The sequence below is a fragment of the Engystomops pustulosus genome, chromosome 1 (genome assembly GCF_040894005.1).
Source record: "Engystomops pustulosus chromosome 1, aEngPut4.maternal, whole genome shotgun sequence".
Classification (NCBI taxonomy): domain Eukaryota; kingdom Metazoa; phylum Chordata; class Amphibia; order Anura; family Leptodactylidae; genus Engystomops; species Engystomops pustulosus.
In genome coordinates, this window is record NC_092411.1 from 114,604,320 (window position 1) to 114,619,458 (window position 15,139).

Below are 15,139 nucleotides of genomic sequence, written 5' to 3' on the forward strand. Positions count from 1 at the left end.
CTATATATTATATAATCCCACTGAAGTAAACTGCAGTAATAAAGCATGATCACCATACTGTGGACAGTGACCACAGCTATGAATGTCCTATTCTCTGAAAACCCTTTCATTAAGGTAGCTGACCACTATATTGATGGAATGGCTAGACTACTGCTTAGAAACCATACATTTTTTTTAACTTTTCTAAGTAATAAAACATCAGAGATGTAATAAACACAAAGTAAAATAACAGTCCATGCAATTACTAGATTGAACACTAGATAGCAGCAAAACAAAAGAAAATGACTGAAGTTGGCTACAAGTTGTTAATGCTGATGGCATAAATCTAACCTTTAACATCTTATAGTGAAACAGTATATACCATAAATGAGAGCGTATGTTTTACCTATAGAATATTCTAATAGCTTCAACATACATCCCAAATTTATGGCGATAGAAAGGATAATGGTGCAGCATATTTTAGTATTTTAAACTGTGCCCTTAAAGGGGTTTTCCCTGATCAGTGGGGGTCTCAGTGCTCGGCGATCTCCTCCTCCTCCATAGAGATTAATGGAGCAGAACGGTCATGCCCTGTCGTCTGCTCCATTAGTCCAAAGGACCCCTCATTTTTTCGATCTTTGGGGGTCTCAGCACTGAGCCCCCACTGATCAGCAAGTTAGTCCCTATCCCGTGTATAGGATCTAACTTTTGTTCATGGGAAATCCCCCTTAATGCATCTCTAAGTTCACCACTCTGTATCCTCACACAATAAATGCACCCTAGTAACCACTGGTGGATTATACTGTGGGTAATTGGGATGGCCTCCAAAGGTCAAAGTATACAGGATGGGTGTCCAGCAGAATTGCCCAACAGAAGAACGGAACTGTCAAAGACAGACACAGATGAATGTAACAGAGAGAGCAACAAAGCACAGATATTTCTATCTGTGTTCTCTCTATCACACTTACTGTGAGGATGTAAAGACATTTGAAGGGGGTCTGAATATAAATAAATTAGGGGCATATATAGATGTATAATTATAAAGAGGCTATATATAAATTCAATAGTATGTGTTCTATATATACATTAATAGCACTGTATATAAAATGTAAAATCAAGAGGCAGGGTCGGACTGGCCCACCGCTGTACCGGTAAAACTACCGCAGAGCCCTGACTCCTGCTGCCCCTTCTTGTTCCACTGCTGCATTCAGCCTCAAACTGGTAGACACAAAGTGATGATGTCATCCGGCATCATGTTGGCACATATCAGCAGCAGTGAAGGAAGAAGAGGAGATGACTGCTGCAGGGAAATGGGATAGGTGGGTACCGGATGTTTATTGTTTTAATTCTACTGCAATCAGTAATGGAAGAGGAAATGATTTACAATATGGGGAGGAGATAAGAGGCCACTATATGAGGTGGGAAATGATAGGGGGGCCACCAAAAAGGGGGTCAAAGGGGCCTACAATATGAGTGGTGAAGGAGTGTGGGCCACAACAAGATGAGGGAGAGCCCACAATATGAGGGGCAGATGAGGGAACAATATGGGGCCCATAATATGAGGGGAAGAAGGAGAAGGGGCCACTATATGAGGCGGAGATAAGGAGGGGAAGATGAGAGGAAGATGAAGGGGTCCCACTATTTGGGTGGGAGAAGGCACGGGGGCCACTATAGGAGGGAGAGATGAGGGGGACCCATAATATACGGGGGTGAAGAAGAGTGGGTCACAATATGAAGGGAAGGTGAGGGGGGGAGCCCAAAATATGAGGGGGAGATGAGGGGTCACAATTTGGAGGGGAGAGGGTACCCACAAGATGATGTGGGAATGAGATGGGGACCACAATAAGAGAGGGAGATGAAGGGGCCACAATGCGCTAGAAATGCGTTCACACAACGGCCCAGTTCTATTCAACTGGCTTCACCAGTTTTCCGTCTGACTTTGAACTAGGAAAAAACATTTTTGGAGCTTGCACATGTATGTAAGAAGTGTTTGACCAGTTCTGTGCTGACAAGACATAAAAAATGTGCACCTAAAGGGACATGCGAGTGCTTAGTGGGTGTTTGCGACACTTTTAACACAACAACTCGCTAAGTCTGGCTGCATCTGCTGGGCTGGTTCTGACAGTATCATTACAACTATGTTCCGGTTTTGCTGAATGCTATTCACTGCTTAGCATTTTACTATTCCCAATGGAAAAATGACCTTTTGTTACATCAAGGAACCTTGTGTTCAAAGTTACACAATGGTTTTATGGGCATTGGGTTGGGAAATAAAGCATATGGCTTTAAGGAAATTAAAGGAATAAGACGATAACCTTGAAAATATGCCTGATGTGATTTATACAAGCAGAAGCTTTGGAAATGATGACGTTTTTAGGTTCCCTTCAAGTTTCCTTCAGCTTCACAGAATCAACATGTAGAATATGATCAGTAGCTATGGCCAGGATCACTATTTCAGTAGATTCATGTCATGTATATTCAATGCACAATTTATATTTTGTCTATTTTAATATGCAATCTTATCTTTTTAACCTTTTCTGACTGTAGTCTACAGTAAAGTGAAGAAATGCTTTCAGTTCCATTTTTGGGGAATTACAAAAACTATGCCTTCAGCAATAACAAAAGAACATTTCAATCTCTTACTTCTATGGCTGGACAAATGAAGGACGCTGTAATGTGAGCATGCTGTGTATTACTTCAACAGATCAAAGCCTCATGCTGTAAAAGGCAACTTCATCAAACGGTACAGAGAATGTATCAGCTCAACCATCATCTTTACCCAGCACCTATCTCACTTCTCTGTACTCTGACCCAATCGACACAGGTGTTTTTAGTTCGCAGGAGACTACATATAGTGGCCACCTACTTGTACTCCGCCAGTTTCTGAGACCACATAGAATGGTGAGTAATCATGCCCTGTCTACTGCATGGTGTCCACTGATTCTGTGGTGGGGACCCAGGGCCCAGAGCCTTGGGGGTTTAGCCTGCCAGTATGGATACTGCGGCTGCTGGGTCTCAGTCGCTGCTGAGCGATAGTGTTACAGCGATAGTCAGGGGCGTAACTTTAGGGGGTGCAGAGGTTGCGATCTCTGCTGGGCCCAAGAGGTTTAGGGGGCCCTTATGGTGTCACTTTCCCATGTGAGAAGACTATTACTATAAACCATACATTATAGTCGGGGCCTGGCACAGAATTTGCTCTGGGGCCCATCAGCTTCTAGTTACGCCACTGGTGATAGTGACTGCCATGTGATGCTGTATCCTTTAGTGTAAGGACCTACTTAAACAAGGTCACCGTGAAGTGTTTAGCGGGCATACACAATTTGATCAAAATATAACTTGTTTGGTTAATGTGACCTGGAGGATCATTGTAGAATGTGTGGATGTACTGTCCAGTTCTTTCTACCTCCAAATGTCAGCATACCCTGAATTACACTACACAGCAATTCAAAATTAATTTCACCTAATTGGTACACCTAAAAGTAATAACAGACAAGTAAACTGTGTCAAGGAACTGTGAAAAATTCATCACAAATATCCCCCCCTAGCAGTAAAGAGCATGTATATGTAGATGCAATTTTATGCAGCCAAGAGTGGGTTGAACACGTTTACTGCTCATAGAAAGCAAGCTTCTAGAAAATGGAGAAATGTCGTCCCAAGTGATGGCATTGCAGCTGGAAATAATAATTGTGATGGAACATAAGTTTTATAGATGGACGTGGATGTAGGCTTTTAAGACCTTACTGGGCTCTCTGGGATCTGAAGCTTTCTGAAATATTGTTTTGTGAGCTATATCTGCACAGATGGATGCTTTTTTATGATCTATATTTTCAGTACAGTTTTATTTTATATAGTATGTAACATAACAATGATGAAGAGTGCAATGTTGTGGGTATTTTAGACCACCAGCTTGTTAACCCCTTACCGCCAAAGCCACTTTTCACCTTCCTGACACGGCCCATATTTTCAAATGTGACATGTGTCACTATAAGTGGTTATAACATTTAACATATCCAGGTGATTTTCAGATGGTTTTCTCGTGACACATTGTACTTCATGTTCGTTGAAACATTTGGGCGATATGGTTGGCTTTTATTCATGAAAAAGGAGCTTATTTTTTACGTGCTGAGTTGTTTTTTTCAGTGGTACCATTTTGGCGCACATAACTTTTTTTTTTAACTTTATTGTACAGATTGTTATGGACACAGCAATATTGTATTTTGTATTATTGATTTTGTATTTGATTAGATATTTATAGGGAATGTTGGTGTTCAGAGGACCTTTACTTTATTTAATTAATTATTTTTATTTAAAATACTTTATTAAATGTTTTAAACTTTTTATCTTATTTAATTACAGGTTAGCTTGAACAAGCGATTCTCTGATCACTTGTACAAGCTCCTGTAGATCTAACACAGTGCAATACAGATGTATTGCACTGTGCAATGTAATACACTGAGCATTCTGCACATGCTCAGTGGATTACAGCCGGGTCCTGCCAGGGGGCAGGGTCGGCTCCTGAATACCATCGCGCAACCCCGCAACACCTGCAATTCGAGGAATCTTCTGGTGCCGGCTCCATTTTATAGCCAGTGCCACAAGCTTGACGCAAAAGTATGTAACAATGAAGAAAGTCCCTGCTGTGACATACTATTATGCCAAATGTCATAAAGGGGTTAATATTATGCAAAGCCAGTGATTGACTGGTAGCTTCAATTACTTATTTAAATATTTGATGCTTTATATGAATAAGACATAATGCTATAAATATCATTTTCTACCATATTGGGAAAGTACAATAAAAAACCTTCCGTAAGTTCCGAGTAAGCTGCGGTTTCCACATGTGGTCTTGCTGGTAGCTAAACGCTGTGTCTTCTCCCATTGGTTAAAGAGTTCATCTACCACAGTCCTGGAGTGGATAGAGCGACTAAAACTTTTGTTTAATATAGATAGGATAGATACTTTACATCACAAGGAAAAGGGAGCAAAAGCCTTTTTCCGAAAGTGGAAATATTTTTACTCAATCATTACAGCAGACAGGATATTGTGGGATTCATGACTCCCTTCCAGTATACTCAATGGTATTGTTAAGAGGACTTAAGATCTAGTGGGGCAAACAGGGACTCTGGGGGGGGGGGGGGATTGGGGTCACCACACAGGCACAGGGACGGGAAGGGGAGGGAATGTCTTTATTCTTCTTTTCAGTTTTTAAATGGTTTTATATGGTAATAGCAAATTAAAATGTATCAATACTACTTATGCCACACGAGTTTATATTGCTCGGATGGCGGGTCATTCAAGGATACAGAGAAGTGACTTGATATAAGTGACAATGATTTTGTAAAGCTATACTGTTTTGAAATGGCAAGGCTATTTGTATGTATATATACATTGTACTAAATGAAAAAACTCAATAGAACTCAACATGATTATTGGGAATTTTGTCTATTATGGTTGTTTATCATTTAAAACCCTTGAATAGTGGAGTTAAAACTAAAATAAAAATCAAAGTAATAAACAAATGTAATAATTAAGGGTCGTAATTTGTGTGGTTGCATTCTACATTTTAATGTTTGGTATTGAAAATAAATTCTATAACCTATAACTGTAATAAAAACTAACCTTATCTAACTTTTATCCTTTATCCTTCTCCCACAGCCAGCACACAAGAGGGTAGGATGCAGGGCAGGAGAGTGGTTTGTGATGCATATTTATTTATGGATGCATAGATTATTTATAATATAATAAATAATATATATAATTTGCAAATTATGAGAAAAGCAGTGCTTTATGGTGGAAAGCAGACTGACATAGTTATAGTCAATAGGGTCCTACAATATGGACTTAGTTATGGCCAATGGAGTCTCTTCAATGGTGACCTAGTTATAGTTAATTGAATTCCTTCAATGAGGACCTAGTTATCCCAACGTGTTCCCTTCAGTAAGGATCTAGTTATAGTCAATGGATTCCCTTCAACAGGAACCTAGGTATAGTCAATTGGATCTATTCAATGGAGACGTAGTTATAGTCAATGGATTCAGCATTAGTAAGACACACCACCCTGAAGATGATAGTGTGGAACATTATTTGCTAATGCTCCTTATTAAAGGACATCTACCACTACACTAGTAAGCTGTGGCTGCACAAGGAACGAGTTCTCGCACATGCACAAGATTTGCAGACAGCTGGCTGACATCACTGGCTATCTGCGAGGGAGGGACGGCATGCTTAATTACACAGCGTAGAAGACAAGAGGCGCTCACGTGACGTGTGCATGAGCGCCTAAGACTAATTTGAATAAGCTTCTTTGTTCGCAACACCGGAGGTGAAAACAAGTACCATCATCCTTTTGAGGTAACAAGCAGCCTTATTAGGACAGTCTACCACCGGTAATCTGGTGGTAGATGCCTTGAAATTATTGAGTGGTTTTAAAAATATGGATAAATTCAGATGTAAAAGTAGAATTTCATCACTGCTGGTGTGTACGGTTAACACTTGGGTTTTCTAGCATATATATCTCCCCCAGTCCTGTAGAAGTGAATAGAGCTCTATTTCAGCCTGTGCACCAGGGCTCCATTCACATCTTCATCAGTGGTGGTCCAACCGCTGTAGATAGGTGATGAGTTTCATTAGTGTGTAAAATCCACTCATTGAACTCTGTCTTCTAATCAGATCACTTAATTAATTCAGTGGTAAAATCCAATTCCATTGAGGTAACATTCAACACAGTACAGTTATTGGGAAATGCCGTAGAGCGAATTGTCGGAGAAGGCAGCTATAATATTGGAAATGTCTTCTAAATTTTTCAAAGATAATAGCAAGGATTGTACCATTAAATGAACTTTTGATCTGTCTAAGGAACAGTGATAGATCACTGGGGTGGCACCCTGACACTACATGCACGGGAACACTTTAATTCGCTTGGGGTGCACAGGATATAACATGTCTCTGCTCATAACTCATGTATTTGCCCATTCTTATCATACTGAAAATGTGACAATAACTCATTTTCTAAACAGCAAATCGTGAGTTAATATTTTCCCCGTTTCCTGTCTTACCACTCCAGTATGTTCCTGGAATAATCACGCTGTTCTGTCCTGATGGATTCACACATTTTCCGCTTTGAAATTGTAGTTTTGGTTTGCAGGTTGTACATTCATCATAGTCTGGTCCAGAACATGCGTCACATGTTCTATAACAGTTCTCACACTCTCTGTCTACATCATCAGCAAAGAATCCAAGACCACAGTCGCTGACACAAACCCCATCTGCGGAAGCAAAGCAGATTACAGATTTGTCTAATGATTGGGCACCAGCCTTTGAACAGCAAAGATGCTTGGTGTGCATCCATCAGGATGAAAGACTATATGCAAATGAGCCCCTCAGGATCATTTGCATACAGTCCTTTATCCTGGTAGATGCCCTTTAGGGCTCATTTTAGGTGGCAGGCTAAGACTGACAGTGCATTTTAAGTGGAGAGGGTTACTGAAATAGGCTGCACTATTCTATATGGGAGACAAAAAGGGCTATTATACTTTTTGTACACACTAGAGGAGGTGGGGTTAGGAAAATTAACTAATTTTAATGAAGTCTTAACTTTATGTCATGGTGGTCACGTAGAGATGGGCTATGACTGCCCATTCATTTATACATTTACTAAAGCAAGAAGTGTGCATATATGAACAAAAGTTCATCCAAAAAACAGCTACAAAAAAATACAAAGGTTCATACAAAATAAAGCCTAAAGCGACTAACTCAGGGGTATGTAGCTTCTAGGCTTTTAGCCACATACCCCTAAGGAAGCCGCTTTAGGAGACAATGGGGCAAATTTACTTACCCGGTCCATTCGCGTTCCAGCGGCGGCTTCTCCGCTCTGGATTCGGGTCCGGCCGGGATTTAATAAGGTAGTTCTTCCGCCGTCCACCAGGTGGCGCTGCTGCGCTGAAAGTAAACTCATCGCGCCGGAATGCACCGAGCTGGACCAGGTGAAGGTAAGCGGTCCTTATGCGACACATTTTCGGTTTTTAAATGCGGCGGTTTTTCCGAATACGTCGGGTTTTCGTTCGGCCACGCCCCCCGATTTCCGTCGCGCGCATGCCAGCGCCGATGCGCCACAATCCGATCGCGTGCGCCAAAATCCCGGGGCAATTTAAGTACAAGCGGCGCAAAACGGAAATATTCGGGTAACACGTCGGGAAAACGCGAATCGGGCCCTTAATAAATGACCCCCAATATGTGTGGGGAGCTTCTACACTCACGTCCCGATCTATTACTGCTCTACCACCAGTCCGTAGTTTGATCCAGATAACCAATTTGTATTCTGATGACTACATTTTGGTTACAGCAGCAGGCCATTAGTCTGACTCTTAGGATATTGATGGATTTATGTATTCTTTGATACTTATACTGACTGGTTGTCTAAGATCAATGGTTTTATCATGATGGGATCATATGTTTTCATGTATTTGTGACCAATCATTTTACCTTGCAATATAGGTGGTTGTTGCGGAATTACCTATAGATATATTTTAGTGGACTTTTGGTGTGTATTATGGTGGAGATACCGTGCCCACCATTGTGTATTCATGTACTTTGGTACTCTTAAATGTTTTTAATCATCACATGTATTGTTTCTCAACATTTGCTTCTATATTCAGTAAAGCTGTATTTTGTATGAACTCTTGTCCATATATGCACACTTCTTGTTTCAGTAGAGGTATATTTGTATTTGAGTGTGCTGACATTTTTGTGATCTATATTTATGTCAGACACATACCCTTTTTTCAGTCCTTTTTAGTTACTCCACTAATCTCTGTGCTACACTATGTAGACTATGTACTGTATAAGTAATGAGAACTAAACAAAAAAATGTATCCATATCTAATCCGCATAATTCATCAAATCCATACTGTAAAATAATAAAATAATAAAATAATAAAAGTCAGTCCTTCCTCTCATTATTGAAAGTTACTTTTGAAAACCATACATACGTAAATGTTTCTCAATGGTCTTGTTAGAGAAGCCATTAAAGGGAATGCGTTTTGTGGCATATCATTGTATGTAGATCATATCATTGGATTTAGATCAGTGGGGGTCTGATTTATGTCTAAATATTCAAGTAAATTTGGCTCATAATGTTCAATACCAATACTTGACATGAAAAGCTATTCCTACAATGCCAGTATCGTCCTTTGGCAGTATGGTGAGTACTCCATGTACCTTTGAGATAGAAGTCTTCATCACAATACAAGCACTCATCTTCAGTACAACTGAGGCAGGATGGTTCACAGGTGAAACACTTCATAACCAAGTCTTTGCTGTATGTGCCATCTGGGCAGACTGGGTAGCACAAATCCTTAAAACTGCACAGAAACATAATGGGGATATCCATGATAGAGCGTTAAAAAAATTACATAAGTGTCATAAATTGAAAAACATAGAACAGTTATACGAGGGCGGTTCAATAAGTACCCATGTTAGAAATAAAGACACCATTTTTTCAAAATGTTTTTTTTATTTTTCAACATAGTCCCCTTTTAGAAAGATACACTTCTCCCAATGTACCTGACATTTTTTTAACCCCTCCAAAAATAGGATTTGTCAAACTCTACAAAATACGTTGCTGTCTCAGGGATGACTTCCCCCTTTGAGCGAAATTTTTTTCCCGCAAGCCATTTCTTCATGTTAGTGAACAAGAAAAAGTCGCAGGGAGCCAGATCAGGCAAATACGGGAGTTCGGCAGCAATTCATAACACAATTCATGCAGTTTGGCGGCGACAACTCCGGATGAATGTGCTGGTGGGTTATCACATTTTCGCCAAATGCGGCCATGTCTCCTTCAATTTTTGTCGAAGCGGTCCAATAACTCACTGTAGTATTGTCCAGTGATTGTTCTTCCCTTTTCTAAAAAATCCAAAAAATCCCAAAAAAGTGCCACCATGACCTTTCCGGCCGATGGGACCGTCTTCGCCTTCTTTGGACCAGATTCAGCAGGAGAAATCCATTGTTTTGAATGTTGCTTAGTTTCTGGTGTGTAATGATGAATCCAGGTTTCATCAACGGTGACAACTCGACACAGAAACTCCTTCAGATCTCGAATAAACACTACTTCGAAGTCAACAGCCACATCCGCTTGTTGTCAACCGTGAGCAATCGCAGCACCCATCGGGCCAACAATTTTTTCATCATTTTTTTAACAATATATAAAATAGACCTGTTAGTGCTAGTTATTATGTTTGAGCTAAGTGAGTTAGCTTTTTCTTTATTGGCCGCCGTGATCTTTCTGTGTTACTTCGTGATCACTGACATTTTTGCCTTATCACATGGAGAGAGATGCCAGGTATGGACAATTAATTATAAACATATCAGGTGTTACACTCTTTGGTCATATGCCTTATGGGTCTTGTATTTACAAGAACGGATTTTATATTTGCAAAAATTACATTATAAACACTGATTTGAATAAGCACATGCACTTTATTGTTGTACTACATATTGGGGCACATTTACTTACCCGGTCCCTGCGCGATCCCCGAGGTGCGTTGTCTGACGAGGATGAAGTCTGCCGCGATTCAACAAGATTGTGCGCCTGAGATCCTTGTGCCCCCCTCCTTGTTGGGGGTTTTAGACACTGTGCTTCTGTGGACTTTCTTTTTTTTAATCTATCTATCTATCTATCTATCTATCTATCTATCTATCTATCTATCTATCTATCATTATGGTGAGTATGTGTCCTGTGTAAATAAATGATTTTACAAATCATTAATGAATATACTTTACTTACATGTAATAATTAGGAAAGCATGATGAACACATGTCAGGATCATCTGAAATGAGACAAGATATACTGCGTCACAATATCTATGAAGAATTGTTACTTGTCTAACAGAAGATAATGGAAAAAATATTCTGTAATTTGCAATGTAAATCCCAGATTATGAATAGAGATTAATGGCAACGCATTATCATTCCATTCGAGTTCACTTATTGTAGTCAAGAAAGAAACAAGACACGTAAATTGGATGTGTAGGACAGGTGAAGGCCAATGCCCAGTGAATAGTGTGTAAAATAAATGAATGTAGGACCGTCTATCTACTCTTAGCTGAGGTCTCACAGACATGGACCAAATTAAAATGATTTAGCCATGATTGTTATGGCTCAGAGCCCTACCAATAAATGCCACGTTATCAATCAAACATGATTCATGCACAGAGGTTAAGGAAGGTAGTAAACAATCTGCCAGCTACTCCATTTGTATTCAGCTTACTCAGTCCTAAAATACCAGACATGTACAATGCTTCAAATAAAGAGGCTGGACTGCAAGTGTCATTCTGTCACAAAGGCCTTCATTGCACAAACAACCTTGTTAATCCAAGCCAAATTCCTGGGGAAATACAGAGTCACCAAACAGTAGAGCTGAAGGTGAACTATAACAGTGATAAAAACATATCTTCTACAGGTTACTGGCAGGTCACATGCATCATGTAAGAAGAAAGCTATATAGGTATAGAAAGAGAACCTATCACTAGTATTGAGTGGACTGGTTTGTATCGGATTTTATTAGAAGTTTGGATCAGGGTTTGGCTCAACCCCCCCCCCCCTTTCAGCCCCCACTGCATTAATGCATTTAAATCCCTGCATCCATGCTTGCGCCTCCACAGGATTTGTGCCAGCGCTGATCGCGGTTGCTTTTGGCGGGAGGTTTTTAGAATTCAAACCTTACTTTTAATGGTTACTACCTGTCACCACTCCAGACTTGCCAGTTTTAGTATATACTTCTATACACCATTATGTAAAAATTCCAGAAAATCTTTTCTCTTAAGACCCATTTAACATCTGCATCAGTATCCGTTACATTCTACAGTTATAGAAGGGCTTAACAGGAACTAAATACTGGTGGTAAACAGGTCTTCCGTTCCCCATAAAGTTGTATGTATAAATGTATGAACCGTGGCTTCTGTCTTTCTTCCATTTTATTGGGCCCTTCCCCACTAACTAAAAATATATACCTACATATAAATGTCCCTGCAGAGTTTGAAACTGTCATATTGTGTAAGACGTTTCCCCCCAAAATTCACTTGTCAACCTGGTATCATGTTTATAACCAAGACACGGACGTAGGGATTTGTGGATCGTGATAAAAGAACAACATAGGTTACATTTTATATTTAATTACCCTAAAGGCACACTAGACAAAACAGTACACATCATAGATATATACACACACACATACACAGAGTGTAGATTGCAAGTGTAGGACTACAAGTATAAGCAATGTGAGTCAGTTACCGTGTGGACTAATGGGGAAACAACTGAAGATCCTTCCTGCTTTTGATGGTAAATAATTCACCCAGGCAAACACAATGGGCAGAATGGGTGTTTTGCTTATATTAGCTGTAGATACACCCCTATGGTACTGGGTGGATCAGATCCACTTACTATGCTCCCATTGAGTGTTCTGTATATCTCCTTTTCTAAGACCGCAAAAACAAGCTGTGACCCCGGTAAGCGTTCACCTTGCTGCCCTGATCCCAGATATGTATTTGGCCTTGGGCTGGGATGGACCATAACTTATTAACTGACATATGGAGTTATAGGATTTATGGTTCTTTGTCTCTTTCTAAAAAGTGGAATTCTAAGATGAGCCTTCAGTGCCAACAGTCCTGTGGAGGTGTTAGCTGCTTGCTTTCCCCGCACAGAATAAATAACACTCTCCAGCTTGTTTTTCTATGAAGCCTATACCTCCCAGAGAGTTAAAGTGCAACTGTAAAGTATACAAACTTTTGCCTAACTCTGCACTAAGCAAAAATAAGCAAAACTGACTCTAATTAGCTATCTAAAAATTTTTTGACTGGGGTTACAATAATAAAATATACAGTTCTGACTTACATACAAACTCAACTTAAGAACAAACCTACAGAACCTATCTTGTACTTAATCCTGGAACTGCCTGTACTCCATATACTTGCAGCAGCTACTAATCTCAAATAATCAGACATGCTGGAACCCAGAATGCCCTTTGCAACTATCAATAGTGCTACCAGGTGCTATTGATCTAATATGTATTATGGTACCTGCTTTTGGAATGACTGAGTGTCAATTTATCTTGAGCACAGATTTTTTTCCCAAACATGCTACCCCTGGCTTGTACAGAGAAAATATGTGAGTTACAGTGAGCGTGGAGCCAGTAGTGCAGTTTGTAAGCTGAATTGAAGGTGAATCACGTTGAAATTTCTCTCTGGAGCCAAGGTGCATTATATTTCAGAATATATACATAGGAAAAATACTTTGGAATATTGATGCCATTTTTATAGGGATCCATTACTTTAGTAATTTTCTGTGACATTTTATCTGCTTTTAGAATGTGTCTTTAGAGTATAACCAACGCTGCTGTATTGCTACATATCTTTTAGGAACTTACCTGCAGAGCAAACTTTACATCCATCTATACAAGGTATACATGCCTCACTGTCTGGATCTTCCACTTGCCCTACACAGAAAATATGTTCCAGATATTAGATATATTAGATGTATAAGATATATACATTTCATAAAATCAGGTCTCCTCAAACAATAGATTGTGATGTTAATCATTTTAAGTACTCATACCTGGCTATCGCCCATACATTGGGTAATAATCTGCATTAATCCCTTATAAATTCTATATTTGCACCACACTTCTTTACTACTCTAAAAAATTTACTACACTAAGAAATTTAGTTTCTTAAAGAATGAATACTTTTAAATAAAGGTGACACTAGGTTGACTAGATGTCAGAACTCCATCCAAGCAATCCATTTAAGTTCATCTGTGATTTAATTCAGTGCCTGTTAGAAAAGTTTGGCTCTTGGTTACGTGTATACTCTACTGTGCTTTTGCTGTGGTTATATCCCCTTGGCTTGTATCTTTAGTCTATACTACTGCCTTATAATTTTGTACCTCACTGCCATCTTGGTTTTGACTTTTGACTAGTCCTTGCATATACCCAAGGTTGGGACAGCAGCTCAGTTGTCGTCTGTGTTTTAGCACAGGGTCGGCAAGCAGACAGGGACAGAGGTTATGGGAAGCACAAGGCTCTCACTTCTTCCCATTCTTGACACTAGGTATTTATTATATTTATTACTGTTTCTTTGCTAAATTTTCTTCTAGCTTGCTTACCTTTGCATTGAGATAAAAAAGAACATGTCCGTTCTTCTGAACATGTTGTAAATCGTTATATACTTTATAAAATGTGGAACATCTTTTTAATAATGCCATGTTGCTCAAAGTGGGAAATAGTTCAGTTTTATCAACAGAAGAACTTGTATGGGCTCAATCCCTACTACAGACCTTCAGGGCAGTCCAGCTCTTGGCAGACACCATCCACAGAGTAGAAGCCTTCCAAGCATTTGTCACATTCCTTATTACTTTTGCACGACTGACAATTTTCAGTGCATGGCTCACACCGGTTGTCTTCTATGTGATATGACTCTGGGCAGCTTTCTCTGCATTCCCCATTATACATATAACGTATTCTTCCATTCTTATCTTTTAAATGAAAATAATGACAAAATTATTATTATTTCGAATATTTTAAGCCCAAGGCACATTTCTTATTTTTTTGTAAAGTTTACATGTCTCCATTGTTATTGCCATTTATATACATCTGTATTTTGACATTGCCCTGACCAGATTGTAACAGAACACAAAGAAATTACACTATAGACAATTAAATTCTGAAAATTAAATTCAGAATTCAATTACAGATTAAATCCCAAGACTATATATTGCCATCTATTGCCACCAAGTTTCATAAATAGGCCTCGGCATGGATCAGTTGGCAAGCACCTTACATATTTCATGCATTAACACATGCTTATGTTATGTCATCATGATATTAATCCTTCACTATAATGAAGTATTAACGACAGTAGTAGACTCTTCAAATGAGGAGGAGACACCTAGTTCGCCCCCCTACAGCTCTTTGACCCAGATATAACTGTTCACTGCTAACCCATCAAGCTCTCCCCTGATTATAGCCAATCACTGACCACTACACACATGGTACATCAGTGACAACACAACTATAGATACCGCTGTAGCAGGCCAAAATAAACCCATCCCAGATTATACTTGGGAATACAGTATACCCAATCCCAGATTATACCTCCCAGGCCAGACTATA

The 15,139-nt window shown here is 39.5% G+C and overlaps 1 protein-coding gene across 1 annotated transcript in view; it reads right to left on the reverse strand.

Moving 5' to 3' along the window:
• The window catches only part of PCSK5 (proprotein convertase subtilisin/kexin type 5), a 254,780-nt gene that overhangs the window by 22,809 nt on the left and 216,832 nt on the right, over positions 1-15,139 (reverse strand). Inside the window, exons 23-27 of the mRNA XM_072150928.1 lie at positions 14,305-14,502; positions 13,397-13,465; positions 10,760-10,802; positions 9,196-9,338; positions 7,035-7,244 (exon numbers count right to left, since the gene is read on the reverse strand). Of these exons, the coding sequence (XP_072007029.1) occupies positions 7,035-7,244; positions 9,196-9,338; positions 10,760-10,802; positions 13,397-13,465; positions 14,305-14,502 (663 nt within the window). The remainder of the gene's footprint in view (positions 1-7,034; positions 7,245-9,195; positions 9,339-10,759; positions 10,803-13,396; positions 13,466-14,304; positions 14,503-15,139) is intronic.